Here is a 19,641-nt window from a genome sequence, read left to right as displayed (position 1 = left end):
TATATATATATATATATATATATATATAATAATAAAAGTATTTCTGCGATAAGGATCAGTCTTTGAGCGATATCTTCTTTCTCCTTATCGTTCGTCCTGTTCCAAGAAGAAACGATAGTCTACGAAGAAAAGAAATAAAAGGAGAAATATGCATGGAGAAACAGGAAAATTAGTGCGGCTGGCACAACTTTCCGAAACCTCACTATTCTTTGCCCGGTAACTACTTCGGAAGTTCGAAGATGAACGAAGGAACGAAGCTGATGAAATTGTGATGCTGCCGAGGATTCTTTTTCTTTTTTCTTTTTTTTTCTTTTCCTTCGGAAATCCAAAAACTACAAGTATCGTGGTAAATCTACAAATGTGAGTATAGTTGAATAAAAGAGAAACGATAACAGAGAAAAGAGAAATATTCTTCTAGAAAAATGATTTTTTAATCAAAATCCTTTGATACTTTTTATACGCATGCTCTTGTACCATTTATATAATGAACAATTATCGTTTATAAAGCTTAGCCGTACGCTTAGAAGGGAAAAGAAAAATACGATAGGTTTGTCGCATTGTATAAAACTATACGCTATCATTTAGGACACATGTCTCCGAGCGTGTTGCTTCTTCGTAACAAATTGTAAAGACTCCCTCTTTCTTTCCCCTCTCGCTCATTCACTCTCTCTCTCTCTCTCTCTCTCTCTCTCTCTCTCTCTCTTTGGTAAATTTAATGACGTAATAGGATTACTCCTTGAGAACATCAGCTTACGTTACGAACGAGAAAGCCTCTTTGGTATCTTACGAGAGAACTCGATCTCGATTTCGTCTTCGTTTGATTCTATATGGTCTACGAGCTACGTGTTCGAACTAAGTTACAAGCGTGGAAAATGTATGAAGCAAATTGCAAATACGTTAAAAGCTTTTCCTTGTCGGTATAACGTAGAAGACGACTAGTTTCTCGAAAATGATTCATAACAATGTCCGATTCGAAGAATATACAAATATGTATGTCACTTCGTTCGCTTTCAATAACTAGATGATAGTTAATATTTCAAGGCAGCTTCTCACTTATCGTTTCTCAACTTTGAAAGATCTTGGAGAATCGTGTTTCCTCATAACTTTGCTATTTCTCACGAGAGACAGCTTTTTTTTTCTTCCTAGAGAATCGAGTATCCGACCATCGTTACTCATTTACGAGGTAACAAAAATAATCGCTCGAAGCTTGGCTAGAACGTTACTGCCTGTACGAACGGATTTAAAGATTGCAGAAACATCGCTCGTTAAACTCAAACTTTCGAGCGTAAATATCTGCCATAAGAAAGTCGTAAATATCTTAAAAACTTTAACCGGACAGTTCCAGCCCAGTTGAATGATCTCGTGCGAGATGATCTCGCTTAGAGGACCAAAAAGAAAAAAAAACAAACAAAGAAAAAAGAAAAAAAAAAAGATAAAAAAGAAAAAGGTAAAAAAACGAACGCAACGTCGATGGCGTCATTTTCTTAACTTTATACACAAAGATCTTTGTGGTCGAATTTGTTACTTCTTTCCTCTTCGCGGAACGCGTAGTACAACGTAATAATAATAGAATATTAAAGCGGAAGAGTTGAAAAGTTGGAGTGCCATAAACCAAAGGCGCAAAAATAACGCACGCTTTGAAGAAATCCCTGATTAAGTGTAATACTTCGATCTATGTAAAATGTTTGTCCGGTTTTCGTCATGGCGTCAAGCTCACTTGAAACGTAGACATAAGCGTGCTATTGCTAGCACTGTTTTTCACCCTACAAGTGTCGTGTACGGCGGTCGTTGCGTTGCTCGACAACCGTTTCTTGTCTTCAAACCCCAATCTTCTTCGTAGTGCATAATATACGCGGCTCTTTAGAACAAAGAGAATGAAGATCAATAGTCCCTGAAGGCAATTAAAGGTGTCCGAAGCATAAAAGAATTCTTCGCGCCATTGCAAATCCTTGGCGTAATTGTTGAGAAAGTAAGAGACAATCTCTAATATCCAAGATATTCCCATAACGATGAACAGCTTTATATTCATGATCAATCTACGGTAAATGAAAAAAGTCTTATAAATGTACGATTTAACTTTACGATAATAAGATCTTCAAGCACTTACTTGGTTCGATCGGCCTGAAATCGTTTGTTTCTAATGTCCGAAGGATCCGTGATCACTCTGTTTATCTCAGTCTTTACCTTGTTGCAATTTATAGATGTGATAACGAAGAAGACGATATTGATTAGAAGTTGAAGCGTCAACGGTGCGATGAAGAACAAGAGTTCACCGTGAAGATTACTTCCAGCTACGAAGCAATGTCGAAGTAGAAGATGTTTCAAATGAATCTTCCATATGGTTGGAATAAAAATAATCTTACATGTAAACCAACAGCTTGCTCGTCCGATAGTAGGCCGCAAATACTTTGGGAAAAAGTCGGTGTGATCGACCACGATTCCTAGGACGGTAATCAAGCAGGCCAGGCCCCATGCGTACGCGCAGTACAACAAAAATCTTTTCCTGTGTCCTCTTCCTCTCGTCGATGTGTTTCCACGCGAACCGCTGAAGGAAAAAAGATAAAAAGAAGGGAGATAATGGCGTACGAAGGAGACGACGAAAGCGTGTGAATCTTTTTCAAAGGAAACAAAAAGAAAAGAAAAGAAAAGAAAAGAAAAAAAAGAAAAGAAAAGAAAGAGAGAAAAAACGCGCCTCTTGCCTTTTTCTATTCTCGAGAAATCTTTGCGTTACTTGCGACGAGGAATAAGAATTTTTTTGTCACTTGATTTTACTTCGCTTCCCGACGACGTCCTTGAGATAAAGTTACATAAAGGAATCCGACGTATTGTCAGACAAGATTATTCTCGATTCTCGGTAGACGGCCGATAAGTAAAGAAACATGACATCTCATGGATTTCTCATAGATCTCTCATAGATCTCTCATAGATATCTCTTAGAATTCCGATAACTCGATCGCGAGCTTAGGCTTCGAACTTGGAAAAGCTACGTGGGACGATCGTCAGCGTGGATCTATTTTCTTCGCGCATTTACAAATCTTCCGTCTAGAATAGCCGCTTGAAAACACAAACAAAGTTAAGGCCGTGGAACGACGAGAGACAACGCACGTCCTCCGCCATTCGATTCGTCGATTCCAAAAGTGCCGCTAGAAGAGATTCGCGAGTCTTTGCAAATCGTTAAATAGAGAAGCCAGGATAGCGCTCTATTTTATAGGGTCAACATCGCTCAACACGCCCTTTTACACTCGCAAGAATATAAATATATTATATTTGCCAATAAAAGAGTAAAAAAGTCAATCTGTTAAATTTGCGATATAAAGTTTAATTCCTCGATAATATTTAAATCTGTCAATGGTATTATATCGATTCGTATTAATATTTATAACATGTATCGTAAATTCCATAAATGCGACGATTAAACAACTAAAATTCATCCGTGTTTCGTTTTAACGATGTTCTTTTGTAATTGAACTTTCATAATAGATCGCGATGAACGCGCGCAGTACACGATAATTATGCGTTAATTTCGCGAATTTTCCATAAACTCGTAGAGTAATTTGGTTACGCACTTTAAACGAAAGGACGGAGGGAGAAAGAGATAGAAAGGGATAATTAGAGTTAAAATCGCTAGAAACTGACCACGTAATACATACCAAATTATGAACGTATTCATAGCGACGTAATCTACGTTTACAACGCGTCAGAGTAAATTATAACGTACCTTAATATTACAAATATTTATGCAAACGTCGTCTCGCATTCCATCTTAAAATATAATCGTAAAATAAATGCCTTGGAATGAAACCGGACCGCATCGTAGGTACACCACCACACTTGCAGCGAACGCGTTGTCAGAGTCGCGTTCATTAGCGCAGAAATTAGGGAGAGCCTCGGGTGCATATCAGAAAATTAACGCGAATGGTACGACTGCGAGATGTCGAGATGTCGAGATGTGAAAATTAAAAATGTACATATATATATATACATATATAATATTTCCCCAGCTAGTCGTCTAATCGTGGTAATATTATAAAGTCGAGATCATTATTTCAATTAACACGAAGAGAAAGTTTTGCTAGAAGAATGTACGTTAGAAGATAATCCTCGTAAGAAGTAATTCTATACTCTCTCGTTTCGTAAAATTGAAACATTTCCTATCTTACAAAACGAAACTCGATATCGACGTAATATTTAATTAAAAAATCTAAAGTAAGTAGCTGCGGATAAGGATGGAAGATAAAAGGAAGGAAAAGAAACACACAAGATTCACGAGCCACGGGCGTCTAATATAATCCTTATCGATCGAAGACATCACGATGGAAGAGTGAGTGACTTATCGAAAGCAATTTCTTACCCGAAAGTCCACCATATGTCGAAGCACATGACGTTGAGCCATGAGAAAGCCGAGAGGAAAGAGAATAGCATCGCGTAGCCTGCAAAAACGGAAGTACGGGTATTAGTAGTTCGAACACCTATCTCGACGAAAAGAGATCTTTAAATTCTATGTGTTCAAGATGAATAGGGAGAAAAAATTTGATCAAAATAAAATGATCGATCTTGGACGTTTGCGAATAACCGCTGTAATTTTAGTTTTTCGGGAAAGAAATTAACAGGATTATTCGCTTTTTCAAAACTCTATACTCGAATGATTTTTGCGACATGCCGTTTAACCCACGCGGCACACGCTCACCTAAAAATTTGCACGATACCGTGGTCATCGATTCCTCTGTAGTACTGTCTGGAGTCAGCCAGGAGATCAAAAGCAGACAAACGAAAGCCAAAAGGAGGCTGCCGACATGGCACATGAGAGTCTTGCCATGGAGATTCTGGAGAACGGGTAGGCAAACGTAGACCACCAACGTTGTCAGCAAAAATGCGCAGCTGGTCAACTGAAGTACGCTATTAATGCTGCACCTGAAAGCATCAAAGTCGACTTGCCGTATAAAAGAAACGATCTTCTTTAAACGACTCCCTTTGAATAGGACTTGGTCTATTCGAACCTTGCCTCCGGCCTTCTCGGAATACATAATCTTTAAATACACCTCACTCTAGGTGCTGTGACAAAACGAAAAGCAACTTGTGGTCGAAAATGCCATTCAATTTGTTTTTCTTTTATTATACAACGACCATTAGGTACCCATTCTTTTGTGGACAAAGATAAAAATAATAAAAATAAAATTACAAATCGACCATAGGAATGTTCGAAACACTGGAAAAATAGAGTTATATTTCGACACAGGCATTTCGAGGTAAACGTTCTCTCTCTCTCTCTCTCTCTCTCTCTCTCTCTCTCTCTCTCTCTCTCTCTCTCTCTCTCTCTCTCTCTCTCTCTTTCTCCACTTGCTCTTACAACATGTTCTTTTCGTCTGCCATACGTCTATCGTTATTTATTCTTCTCTTGGAAGATATACGACTCGTTCGTTGTAAACGTCTGCTAGCGTTGCAAGTGCGAGGGGTTGCAAAAGGGACGCGAAACGAGTCAGCAGCGTAGAGAATCAAAACTCGAGCATCCGTTCTATAAAGGAATCGACTTTCCGAGAGAATTCTCTTCTCTACGACCGTGTCCATCCACGTTACACGCCCACGCGCATGCACACATTGGACAGAGAGAGAGAGAGAGAGAGAGAGAGAGAGAGAGAGAGAGAGAGAGAGAGAGAGAGAGACGATCCGCATAAAGTAGAAAACGTAGAGCGACGAACGGGGATGTTCTACGATCGCCTCCATCTCCTCTCCTTCTATTGGATTTCGTGAAACTGAACTGCCTGCTTTAGTTGTTTAAACTCGGCAAAGTTAAACAAACCTTCCACGCAATAAACGACGCCCATCCATTGTCTCGAAGCGCACGTTCGCGCGAAACGAGAGGACGGATAGGGAGGGAGAGATAGATAGAAGAAAATGGTAAAGCGAGGAGATACTGTTTTCACGAGCTTAGATCGAAAAGAAGCTAAACCAGGATAATAATTATTCTCAAAGGAGAGCTCTGTATCTCTGTTGATACAGAAACGGGTTAAGATCTCGGTCTTTGTAAAATTGATCGCGAGGATTATAAGATATCGCAAGACGAAATTCATTAACCTGCAACAACGAATAATATGGAGATAAAAGGAAAGGAAGAAGATGATATGTATGCAAGTTGTAAAGCGAAAGGTAGTAATATTAATAATAATATTAAATATACGTATATGTGTGTGCGCGTGCGCATGCATTTGCGTTCGAAGCAGCGTGATATCGTCAATGTAGGAATTTGAAAATAATAAATACCGATAGAAATGAGATAATGCAAACGCGTACTATCGTTATCAAATATTCGCATTAATTACTCAACAATGATGATTGGAACGCGCGGCCGTAATCCCTACCACGACGATCATAAATAATAGCTCGTTCTCTGCGTTATGCGATAATACATTCGGCAAATCGTCCTCGTTAATTCCTTCATTTCGTTAGTTTTCACCTCATTGACAAATGCATTTTTCTAGCGTATTATTGTATCTTCTATACCGTATACGTACAAATAAATAGAATTGGAAAAAATAAATAAATGGAGACCATCATCGAATCTTGGAGGACAAATCGAAAAGTCGTGCTTGAGTAGGAGAAAATAAAAGAGAGAGAGAGAGAGAGAGAGAGAGAGAGAGAGAGAGAGAGAGAGAGAGAGAGAGAGAGAGAGAGAGAGACAGAGAGAGAGAGAGAGAGAGAGAGAGAGAGAGAGAGAGAGAGAGAGAGAGAGAGAGAGAGAGCATCCATAGTATCGTACCGTAGTTGACACGGTGGGTCAATATCCTTCGGGAAACACACGAAGGGATAAAGGCCTTCCTTGTAATTGGAGCTGTTGTAAAAGATGTCCATGCAGTACTCGTAGTGATCATAGATCTTGTAATCGGGCACGTCGATGTATCCTTCAGGGGTAATGCTCCAATTTTCTTCCGGACGCACGGGATACATTCCTCTGTCCTTGCACACTCTGCCAATGAGCAGACCATAATCTATATGGGAAAAGAAAAAAATAAGAAAACAAAAAAAAAAGTCATCGAGTTTTAGTAATAACCGTAGGGGTCAACCTTCTCTGAAAAAATCTTTGTGAATCGACGAATTCAAAATCTGCTCGTGAAACTCGATCGGTGTGATCGAATCGTCATACAATTTTTGACATTCTCTTTTTCCTGATATCAGAAACTGGTCCTCCGGGCAGCACTTCCTGACGCACGACTTTTCCGAACAAATTTCTTCATCTCGGCAGAGCCGTAGGATCAGTTTTCCGTTCGAGATCGTGGATTCCGGAGTTAGCTCGATGCAAGCGTTCTCTTCCGTCAACTTGATCTCTTCTTTCTTACGTCCGTTTTGGCTCAACGACAGTGTACCCTAAAAATTATATTGCCGATATAGGATCGATCGTGCTGCAAGTATGTTTGCCGAGCGCGTATAGAGAGGAAGAGAGAAAAAGAGATGAGCCCGTATGCCCGACATATCGGATGAATACTTAATAAAACTTCCTTGAAATTTGTGAGTCATGCATCGGAATAATGCCGCGAGGAAGACGAATGGGAACAACGGGATGACTCGATCATAACTCTATTGTTTTTCCACAAAAAAAAAGAAAAAAAAAAAAAAAAAAAACTTATGCGATATAAAAGCAAGAGCACATGAAAACACGGAAATCTCGAGATCTCTCCTTTTATTATCTTTTAATTAGAAAATAATAGTCGCGATATCTCCAACCTATGATTCGTCTAATTGCGATTACTCTTCGATATTAATCGGATATATTTCTGCATATTCTCTTTCGAGATAGAGGAAGAGACTTCTTGAGACTTCACCGCAGACAGATGTATAGTAAGCGAACGGAAAGAATCACAATCATCGAGAAATACAAAGAATCAAGAAAGTATACCGTCGTTATGTAACGCTCGACCGAACGTTCGCCTTGAAATTTGTAACCACTAACGAATACATTTTCTCTCCTTCGTGAGAATTCCAAAGCGATAGCGATCGAGTTCCAACGCGCGACATAATAACGCGAATAAACGCTATCACTGCGCATACGATTGATTACTAATTAACATGGCTACATAATATATCGTTAATAATGGCTCATAGTATTTGAATTAATTAATCACTCGGTGACACGCAACGCGCACAGGGCTTTGCGTTACAAGGTTGCAACGTCCAACGAATCCTTTGGAATTTCCAGTTAAAACAATTATTTTATTATTACTAATGATTAACATGCGAATGCTTCTAATCATTTTTCAAAGAAAAATCGCTTGTGCGAAGATTGAGATGTCAGTACGAGGAATATCGTGACAAAGTTTGTAACGATAGTGAACGAAGAAACAGAAATCCCTTTGTCTAATCCGACATCGAAGGTACTTCCCGCAATGCGGTGGTCCTTCATCCTTGCGGAAGAACCGCGCCGTTCAACTACGGCACCGGTTCAAAGTATCCACCACGCCCCGCAAATTTTCCAACGATGAGTCGGATTTATTTACCGTGAGCGTTCGTTTCCGCAGCAGTAGTAACAACAGCGACTACCCTTCTCTCCCGCTCTCTTTTCCTTTTTCTTTTCACCGAACGTAGGAAGTTTTTGAAACTCTTCGAAGCTCCGACAAAAGATCCTCGTGAGGGAGCAAGCGATTCTACTTTCGTGTTACGAGGCACGTTCGATTAGCTTCGACTCGTCGGAAAGATAAAGGGAGGAGGGGAGAGGAGGGGAGAAGAGAGAGAGAGAGAGAGAGAGAGAGAGAGAGAGAGAGAGAGAGAAGCAGCGGAGAATAAGAAATTCCCTGAGATCTCTCGCATAAGAGTCACTCTCCCGAGAGGAAGATTATTTTAAGGGGAAGGATTATTTTAAAAATATCTTCTTTTATTATTTTCAAGCGCAAAATATTTTCGAATCGATATTTCCGATGGGAACGATTGAGGCAACGAAAAGAAATGTTTAAAGTGATAGTGATGACAAATTTTTTTATCCAATCTATCTTTATTACTATTCGCATCTTCATCCAAGAGTTCGTGGATTTAAATGTCAATAGTATTATTAGTTGTTGAAGATTTTTTTCCCTTGCGCAAATCGCGAGGCTTACGTTCTTTTTCGCGTAAAAGTCATAGTTAGTTTCGAGAGACATATCTTTCTTCGTCATCCGTCGGGGATAAGAAGCTGCCCTTCCTCGAATATTATCTTTGGAAGAAAAAGAGCCGGCAAAGATAAACTCGTGAGGCGTGAGGTCGCGAAGCAAGTCGGCTTATTGGTTGACTGGCTGTTGCGAGAGATTCGCTTCAAGAGAGATTAATGTGCCTGTCGCAACTTTGTTTGTAATGAAGGAACCGTATGAGGGATCCTACGACGATACGAGGACGACGTCATCGCGATTGGTTAACGAAATTCTCCGGCAAACGATGATGATGATGACGGCGACGTCGTCGTTAAGTTCCGCTCTCCTCGATCTCACGACGTGTCAATAAGAAAGGTGAATAAAGGGAGCTTGGATGTTAACGAGGATCAGCTTGGCTCCTTCTAATGCGATCTTTGCTTATCTCGAGTGCTTTTCTTCTAACAACGACGTATGTTGCCTTCGTAAAAATCGATCCTCTACGAATATGTATATATCTTCGATAAAAGAAATCTTAGGGCGTTGTAAAATAGCTTTAATTCCGATCAATTTATTCAAAAAGTTACAGCCTGCGAAAGGGAGTAAAAGAAATAAATTTACGAGGATAGTTAAACGAGAATCTAAGCCCTCGAATAATCGTTTAAATTTACCGAGCATCAAACTATCGTTTAACACGTACTCCCGATATCGGAGATCCTTCTCTTCTATCTTGTAGTTTAAAATTGAGAACACGTTGGTCGGAAGCAGCGTCTAGAGTCTTCCTATCCTAGTAGGGTAGATAAGAATTTCAAAAGGATGCTGTGTTGATACGCTGCCAATTCGTATAGATTGGATAATTCAGCGATTTAACTTTTAACAGGTGTTACGTTCCTCGCGACTAAAGAATAGCACACGATTGAAAGATTATCTACACGATGTATCTCATTCTGACAACGACGTACGCAAAACCAGTTTTTCTTCTTTATTCAGGATACGCCTACGTATTTGATCGCACAGATTATTTTTAATCTCAAAATTACTCCATGAGTGATCCTCGGCCACCAAGGTTACAAGAGAATTCCCCGCAAAGTAACAAAAGATGTATTTGCCTACGTAATCGACAACTTCCGAATGATATTTCGATTCCTTCGAGTTCGATCGAAGAATCAGAATCTGGATATTTAATTCGACAGAACGGAATAACAAAACAACATATTTGTGTGTGTGTGTGTGTGTGTGTATATATATATACATATATGCACACATATATATATACATTCGAATGCACATACCGAAGCATTATATTGTCCATACGATGGACGTAAATATTTATTCTCATTCCATCGAGGTATGAAATTCTGTCCGTTTTGCATCGTATCGACGATAAATCTCATTCAACGTTGGAATCGTTTCTCGTTACTTTGATGTAACTCTCTATGTGCTTGCAGAGAATATTTTATGTGTATAAAATAAACATAGACGATATGTCAGAAATTGCTCGCACCGTTCCGTTGCACGACGCGTGCACGTTACCACCTCTTTCGCGATACGATCGTTTACCTTGACTTTTCGCTCGAAAAGTGCCTCAAACGAATACTCGAGCGATTTTATCTTGCGTGAATGGTCTTATTTATAACGATTCTTTTAATGAAATTCTCAACAATGTGCCAATAATTCTAAGAGTCAATAAAGCAAAAAAATTGAATGCACCATTTATTTTTACATCAATGTAGATGAAAAAAAGTAAAAAAGAAAAAAAGAAAAGAAAGAAAAGTAAAAAAGAAAAAAAGAAAAGAAGAAAAGAAAGAAAAGTAAAAAAGAAAAAAAGAAAAGAAAGAAAAGTAAAAAAAAAAAAAGACAAAAACCAGGAAGAAAAAATATCTGACTCGGAGCACTTTCATAACCATCGACTAAATTATTTATTCGATACTTTAATGATGCAAAATAGCACGCGAGTGTATCCAAGAGAAAGCTGTGAGAAGAAAATATGTACGTAGGTAAATGGTACATAGAAACGTACATGCACAGACGAGTATGTAAATAGCGAAGAGCGCTCGTTCGGCTGACATATCCGCAAAACTGTCATCCAAAATCCACACATGACACGCGTCGCACGTGTGGCGCCGTTATATAAGCTCGACCGCAAGAAATGACGTAGCAATGTGACAGAGTATATAAAGGATCGAGCGAATCCTATGTAGGAAGGTAGCTAGGTGGAAATGATGCGAGCGTCCGCGTCTACGTTGACGCATCTTGACACTTTGAGATGCGGCATCCTGTCAAGGATCAACGACCGCCGCTATAGGAAATCGTCACAGAGAGAGAGAGAGAGAGAGAGAGAGAGAGAGAGAGAGAGAGAGAGAGAGAGAGAGAAAACAAGAAACGCTACCATCGTGAAAAATGGTTCCTCTCCCCGCTACGTAAATCAATCCCAAACGAGATGCGTATCTTTGAAAAGATTCAACGTGACAGCAAAGAATATACATAGTGTAACATCGATACACTTTGTATTCTAGATAGATAGATATAACGTATTTCAATGTACTCCATTCTCTATTCATTTTTACGATGCATTACAATGTTGCAAAGAAAAAATGTAAGGATCATATTTTCACGCGTTTCATATTTTCTCACGAAATTTTAATCGATAAAAGCCAAGGGAAACATTCAAATCCGGGGCGGTCGAAAATTTTAACGATTATTCACTTTTTTTACGGCTCTTTGCAGCATCATCAAAAGTACCTATCTTCGATATACGACCGACACGTACCTTTACGATCGCACGAATAAATTACTGATTTAAAAGCTTATCGAAGATCATACCTTGTGATAATACCCATTATCGAACATTGGTGCACTTTTTTTTCTCACGCAGAATATAGGTATTATCATCATAGCAGGGTTAGCTTAAAAACGGGTTTTTTGCTTTTTTAATTACGCGAAAGTTAATACTCAAGATGCACGTGTAGATCTGTTTATATCGTGCAAACTTGTAAATAAATCGTCCAAATACAGCAGTGTGTGCTCGATGCAAACAAACACTAGTAGCGGTAGGGAACATACGTATGCACGTAAAGCATCGTGGACGATGCGAATACCGCATTAATTCGAAAGCTCCTAATTTCAGGAAATTCGAAGGACTAATAAGAGAGAGAGAGAGAGAGAAAGAGAGAATACTTACTTTGAAAGTTCGATTCTCGAAGATCAAATTGCTTGAGTTTATACGAAAATCGAATATGACTCGCGGACAATTGGGTGGACCTCTCTTCACTGCTAGAAAATCGATCGAGTCGATGATCGGTAAGAATGAGAAAAAGGGATCGCCCGAAGAAAGGAAGGAGGTATCGTTGATATAGGATATAGATGGCACGCAGAATCTCGTATCAGGATCGAAGAGGGTATCCTTCGGACAACATCTTCGAATCGTTGTGATTTTTGGAAAGGACAATCCAGTTGCTTCTTTCCTCGTGTCGTCCTCGTTCGAGTGACAATGAACGATTATTGGGAACTCCTCGTCGGAAGACTCCTTTCGGAGAATCTCCAAACAAGCTGGACTTCTGAGGAAATCGTCTGGTCTGATCTCATTGATAAAAGTCGTTGTGATATCCTCCGGTTTCTCGCACCTAGGAATACCTAAGTTGACGCCATTTGATAAAGGATGCAATTCCATCGCCTGGTTCGGCGCAGGAACGCAGTCCACCTTCGATCGGCCGGAAAAAATTTCCTGCGGTAGACAACATTTTCTCATTCGAGGCTCGTTGCTCGTCGATACTTTCACGGATAGAAAGATCAGAATGAGAACCAGATAATTTCTCGACGAGGACAAAGCGAGCGGATATCCTTCCAAGTTTCTCTTCATTTCTCAACGATCTGTTTCTTTTCTTTTCTTTCCTCTTCTTTTCTGTTTTCTTCTTTTTATTATCCTTGCAAGGAAACGTTCTCCCTGACTATCGTACGACGTTGAACCGACGCGAGTAATAAAGTAAAATCACTTTCGTTGTTCTTTGCGTTTCTTCATCATTTTTCTTTCTTTTCTCTTTATCATCGTTTTCACACGCGTGTTGCGCACGCACCCGTAAACACACACACACACACACACACACACACACACCGTATATGAGACAACGACGATATATGAGAATATTGAGTGATCTCTCTTTCGAAAGTTGGATCTCTAGTCGAGTGAGAAAACTAAAGGTAGGAGAAACTAAAAGAGAAGATTAACCGCAAATAAATGATAGAACAAAGTTGGTTGGTTTTTTTTTACTACCTAATCATTTACTCCTCGGATCATTAGCAAAGTCGTTAAGTATCGATAGCGTTAGGGAATCGGAACAACACTTACGAGCTTTATCGTTACAAGTAAAAATTCGATCCCGTTTCGTTCCACGAGAAACCAAGATTTTTCCGTTAATCGCGATAAAACGAAGTAACAAACTCGAAACGAATTACATTCGTAAGCTTCCTCTCTGCGTTCTCGAGTCGAAAAGGAAGGAAATAAAATAAATTATTCCGCGATACCTAGGAAGCTAGATTAGAAGTAGTACTATCGAGCAGTCACGTAATTATCTTTAATAGGGTAAGTTCGATAAATTAGCCAGTAGATAAGGTTGGCACGAGACCGATCCTCGTGCTGAAAACGTGACGTTGAACTCTCTCCGGTATACCTTTGAAAATCTTAAAGCATCACCGACGATTTAACGACGATCTAACGACGGTCTAACGAGTGTTTTAATAAAATTTCTACTTCTACTTTCTATTCTTCCTTCGCGAAATCAATTAGACGCTCGTGAAAAATATCACTTTTTTTCTTTTTTTCTCTAAAATTCTCAATGAATAATTCGGGATTTTGTCCTTTCCGCTTAGACCAAACTATCTACACTTTGCGATAATTCTTTGTAAGAATTCTTCAGCGTGCCTTAAACTCTAATCTTCGTGCACGATCTCGTGAGTTACGCTTCGTCCTTTCGAATTATCCTATCACGAGGTATCCCCTCTCTTTCTTTCACATCGTTCTATTTCCTAGTCTCTATTTCTTCCTCTTCTTTTTTTCTCGTATTATTATTCATCCACTGCTTCTCTCTGCTATTTCTCGCCGATAACTCTGCCGAGAGCCGAGCAAGACTTTTTTCTTTCCCTTTCTCTCTCGCTTTATCCCTTCCTTTTCCTGATTTATTATTCCCTCACGATCGTGTTCGCCTTTCAGACAAATCTTGCAATTTTCGTCGTTCGCCGAGCTCCTAGGCCCGTCCCAATCGTTATTAGTATTATCCTTGTTATTACTCCGTTTCTTCTCTCTCTCTCTCTCTCTCTCTCTCTCTCTCTCTCTCTCTCTCTCTTTCTCTTCTTCCACCCACTAAAAGCTAGATCCAAATCGGACCGAGCTTCGCTCGTTCCTCAAATTGCTATTCCTTCCATTCATATTCACCGAGAACGAAGAGGCGTCTAGTAGCGGGTCGACATTTGCTTTTCTCCTTTCTCTTTCTCTTTCTCTCTCTCTCTCTCTCTCTCTCTCTCTCTCTCTCTCTCTCTCTCTCTCTGTCTCTCCCCCCCCCGTAACTCGAAAATTATATCTTACAAAATCTTCGGAAAGTCGTCTTTTTTTGATTGAGTTTTCAACTCTGCTCTCGAACTATCGACGATTGTCGAATCATTCGTAAGTAGCTATCATCTCTCTCTTTCTCAATCTCTTTCTTTCCTCGTTTGATCAAGATGAGAATACGACGGAGAAGGCCGCTCGATGCGGTTAATACGAACGCACGAACGCGACTGTTCGCTCGTTCGTTCGGTCGCTTAGTAGGAACGTACTGAAATTCAACTTGTCGAACGAAATAGGATAGGGAGAACGCGTCTCTTCCTTTCTCCAATAAAAAGCATGGTCATTTTCACCCTACTTGCTTTATCCCTACCCTTTTTTTTTCTCCACGAGTCCTTTAGTATTTATTGCCTTTATAGAAGTTAAGCCGGTTTTTAGCTCAACCTAAGAAACTACCTGCCATGATTTTTTTTCGTGACGAGTCTCATTATATTGATATTTCAAGTATATTTTAACGAAAGAAATGTCAAGAGGAAAACGATTAAGAGAAATCCTCCTAGCGACAATATCCATCGATTATTACTTTCTATACGTTTATCTTTTCCCTTTCCTCTTATCCGTTATCGTGTAATCGAGGAAAACTTGACAGCTGATCGGTATCGCATAGCGATTACATATGTCCAATAGGATATAAAAATATACCGACGCTTTTCACGATACGAAGATATTTTTATGTTATATGAAGTACGTGAAGAATATAACAAAAAATCTATTTTTATTGTGGTAACGCTAAAAAATGCATAAAGAACTTTTTGAAAAGGTTGCATCGAGTTTTTATACAAAAATCTATTGTCTGTTTTTCTTTTTTTTATTTTATTTTGCAAATTCTCAATATGTAGTAGAAAATTCAGAGGACTTTTTTTATCCAGACTAAAAAAAGCCTCTGACGCGCATTGTACGTATATATTTCGAAATATTGAAAGTAGAGTTGTCATGTTGCGAGAACTCTTTCATTCTATCGTAGATGTATTTACTAGCGTTATCGTAATCAGTAGGCCAGTATCCGGTAGTTCGACGGTACGAATCGCCGTCTCGACGTTTATATCGATGTTCCGCGTTCTCTCTGTATCGCATCATACGCATCAGACAAATATAGAGGTAAGTTTGTGATGGTGATGGTAGCGACGGTGCTGCGAACGCAAGAGCGTTCGCAAACATCCAACTGCTATTAATTGTTGTCGCGCGCTCATTAATGCAATTAACAGGAATTATGTTCATTGAGGCAGGAAAATCTGCATGACCAATTGGACTTTATGGCTCAGCCAATTACCTTAACGACGTATTCTGTCTTTCTCTCTCTCTCTCTCTCTTTCACCCTCTCTTTTTGCACATTTATCATTGATCACGCATTATCCACATTCGAGTAGTAAACCTCTTTCATTCCCTATTATTTTTTTCTTTGACAAGTTGCATCGAGATATTCTCCCATGAAATGAGAAGAAACAACGACAAGTTCGATCGTTTCCCTCTGAGCTTTCGACATCCACAAACAATCTCTCTTTCTACTTTCTTAACCTCCTTTTCTTTATCTTTCTCCCGCCTCTTCTCTATCCCATTTCTTCTCCATAGGGGGAATACCTTTTTTCCATTCGTTTCTTTTCCCTCTCTTATTTCTTCCAGGCACTCTCATCCACTCACTCTTGGCCCCCTCTTTCGAGTCATTATCTTCTCGCCTTTTGTTCTTCCTTTCTTTTGTATTCATCTTTGACAGATGGGATCTCTTGAAAACATCGAAGGTCTACCTTCTTTCGAATTTTCATGATCATTGCTCGATCAGGAAATATGATAAAAGGGGATAGAAAAGATCGAAAGTTATATATATGTTCAATGAGAACAACTGCTGCGAGTCATCGGTTCATTGATAAAATTCTCTAAATGTTATGTGAATTAAAGATCTTTCGTAACGAGTAAAAATATCAATTTATGCGAGACTCCCTGGATTGTTGAACCATAAACTCTGTAAAAGCACGTAGAAGAGTTTCTCGTTTTACTAACAAGAAATGATCGTACGCCATACAGATAACAGAGGAAGGAGGAGGGCAATAAATAGAAAAAAGGGAAAGATCTATATATGGCTATTTTTCGCGACGCCTGGAAATCCCTAATGCGTTAACGCGTATTCTTATTCCATGCAGCACTATGCACATGCAGTCAACGACTATCCAGACCGGGTACTCGCTTAATGTATACCTTTATTCTATCCAAGTAAAATAATTAAATCAAGGCGGTAAGTGGGTGGGTTTATGCGCTCTCGGAAACACGTGGAGCACGCACGTACTCGTAAATTTCTTGGCGCATCGGCACAATGAGAAATAGCTTTTACGATTTCCTAATAAAACACAAGCGGACAATCAAGATTCGTCGAAGCTTCGACGTCGCACGTACAATTGTCTAAACAAACGTAGTCCATTCTAAATAAAATTGGGCAAGATAAGAAATCGGTAACGAAAGACGAAACCCCAAAGATCGTAATAGTTTGGTTATTCCGTATGGCCGAGCTAAGCAACGCTTGGCTTTGTATGGCTATTGTCCTTGTATTCGAGAGCTCGATCGATAATCTAATAGTAATTAACGACTTTAATAGATCCTCCTCAAGTTCGAAAAGGCAAGAAGATGGCCGAAGAAATTTATCGAGTTTAAGAACTCTCCGTGAAGCAATAAACCTTCCCTTCGCTTATATCGTCGAATATTGTTGAAGCTTAATACTATTATTAGACACATAGACGCAGGTAAGATATATATATATATATATATATATATATATATATATACACATTATAAACGAATTAGAAATCGTTTTACGTTATCGCCGATTTTAATACTTTCCGAGTGGAAAATTTTTGGAAATTTTTCACCCTCTTCCCTCGATATCACCCACGGTTTTTTTGGTATCGCTAGGAGGAGAAGGACGCTGTCCCGTTAATCCCGATCGCTTAACTTGCAAATTCCTGTTAAAATAAAGAAGAGTTCTTATCTCGGCAATTCTTTCTGAGTAATACTTTAACTTTAAACTCTATCGTTAGACCCAACTTGCATCATCATGGTAACGTTTCCCGCGAGTTCCATTGAAAATGTCGTTGGGCAAACAAACGAGACGATTAAACGAAATTACAGAAACGGCGACGACGACCGTAACGATTCTGGGCCGCTATTCTCCGGCGTCCTACAAGAATGAAAGATCCCGCCAAGAACATAATATTTCATCTCCGTGCAAATACGTATTTTCCCAAGGAAAAGGGCCGATTTTAACCAAACAAAACTATTTGATTAATTTCATAAAAAGTAGCTACTCGGAGGGGATTGTGCGGGATACGACATCCACGCCACAAACAATGGCGCGTCAAATTGGAAAGTATTTTTATTAAGAGGAAATGAAAAAACTTTTCCCGTCGGAAGCGGAAACATTTATGTAAAATAAAAGAAAAACAAACTAACTAACGATCGAGACAGTGAAGTACGCTCCCTTTCACCCGGGTTACCGTTTAAAACAGGAAGAAACGAGCTCTCTCTCAAAGGAGAAGGAAGGATGAAGAAAAGGAGGATCATTCTGCGAATAGGATTTATACGAATGCGAATAAAGAGGACGCGTTCGCGAGGCAAAAAAAAAAGATAAAGAAAAAGATAAAGAGTCGGAGCAAGCGATGCTCAAGAAAAGCTCGTTGAAAAAAAATGTTTCAGCTTGCATGCGAAGCGATGCAAGAGAAGGAAAGAAGAAAGAGAAGAAGGAGAGTGGAAAGCCCGAACGTATCGCTGAACAACGAAAATGCAGCGTAGCACGGATTTGCCCTCTAGACGGCACTATCCTCGTTCGCCATTATGTGCCCTTCGCGCATCGCCGACTTTGCCCATTCTGCTCGCGAGTCTCCACGTGAAGCGCCACGTAGAATGGAGAATAACGATCTAAGAAAAAGAGAGAGAGAGAGAGAAAGCGAGGTTTTTCGAGTTAAGAAGTTAAGAGAATTTCTCGACTACGCTTTTGTGGAAAACGTCTTTCGAAATTGTCCTGCCAACCGGAAATATTTGTACGTAAGGATAGAAATTTTCGTAAATTTCGCTTTTGAAGAAATAAAACGAGTCTACGCCAATGCATTTTTCTTCCTCGTCCTTTACCACTTCTATAATTTTACAATTCCTGAAGGTTGATTAATAAGTTGGCAACTCCTCGCCTACGAGAATCTCTCTTTTTTTTTTTTTCATCATTGTCTTCATCGTTCTTCTGCTCTCGTCCTCTTCTCTTTTCCTAACCATGAAATGAGACTTGAAGTTGACAAGCCCAAAGAAGAAGCGGCCAACCTTCTTCCTTCCTTCCTTCCTTCCTTCCTTCCTTCCTTCCTTCCTTTCTGCTAACTAACGTTCCACTCGGTTTTGTTTAAAACAGAGAGAACCTGAAAGGATATTTAGCATTTCCGACTGCTCTCCTCCTCCACCTCCGTCCTACTACTATCTAAGAACTCTCTCGAATACTTAACGGATCCTTTAAATAATCAAACGGAATAATAGAAGTGGAGAAATAAATAAAGAAGCGAGGCGTTGTATGCCAAAGAAACGATAGGAACCTTTGAGATGTTTCTTTGAAAAGTAACAGTACCGAACGACGAAATGAATCCTCTTCCGTAAATTCCTTAAACGTTTCGAACGTTTGCTATTCATCGGCTGATACACAACGGCCTCATAAATATTCATCGTCTAGTCTCGAAAACTAGAAACATCCCGGGTGTCTCTCGATATCGAATTTAAAGCAGAAAAGAGAGAAATAAAAACGATCCGAGACCGATCACGGACGAATCTTTCAGGCGAAGATAATTTTAATAATTTTGAAATCACTAACATATGGTAGCACGCACCAGCGATCGTCTTATTTCCTGTTTGCGAGCTTCAAAGACAGAAAAATCTTGATTTTGGCGAGGTTCCAACGTTTGTAAAAAATTTACGCAAAGATCCTAACGAAGTTTCGCGCAT

General features: G+C 39.5%; 1 protein-coding gene across 2 annotated transcripts; it reads right to left on the bottom strand.

Moving 5' to 3' along the window:
• Nucleotides 1-21: 21 nt before the first annotated feature.
• On the bottom strand, nucleotides 22-14,881 carry LOC118443567 (G protein-coupled receptor Mth2). 2 transcript variants are annotated; one of them, XM_035870759.2, is made up of 8 exons: nucleotides 12,268-14,880; nucleotides 7,059-7,359; nucleotides 6,755-6,983; nucleotides 4,688-4,911; nucleotides 4,352-4,430; nucleotides 2,364-2,545; nucleotides 2,108-2,291; nucleotides 22-2,036 (listed from the first exon to the last, which is right to left on the bottom strand). In XM_035870759.2, exons 1-8 carry the CDS (start codon nucleotides 12,943-12,945, stop codon nucleotides 1,700-1,702), a joined length of 2,214 nt encoding a protein of 737 aa, XP_035726652.1. In that variant the 5' UTR covers nucleotides 12,946-14,880; the 3' UTR covers nucleotides 22-1,699. The 2 variants fall into 2 exon arrangements, with proteins under 2 accessions (XP_035726652.1, XP_085518366.1); XM_085662240.1 differs by lacking the exons at nucleotides 4,352-4,430; nucleotides 4,688-4,911 and having other exon boundaries at nucleotides 12,268-14,881.
• Nucleotides 14,882-19,641: the final 4,760 nt, after the last annotated feature.

The sequence above is a fragment of the Vespa mandarinia genome, chromosome 17, assembly GCF_050613455.1.
Source record: "Vespa mandarinia isolate Hongniang chromosome 17, ASM5061345v1, whole genome shotgun sequence".
Taxonomy (NCBI): domain Eukaryota; kingdom Metazoa; phylum Arthropoda; class Insecta; order Hymenoptera; family Vespidae; genus Vespa; species Vespa mandarinia.
This window is presented reverse-complemented; position numbering and strand designations above follow the sequence as displayed.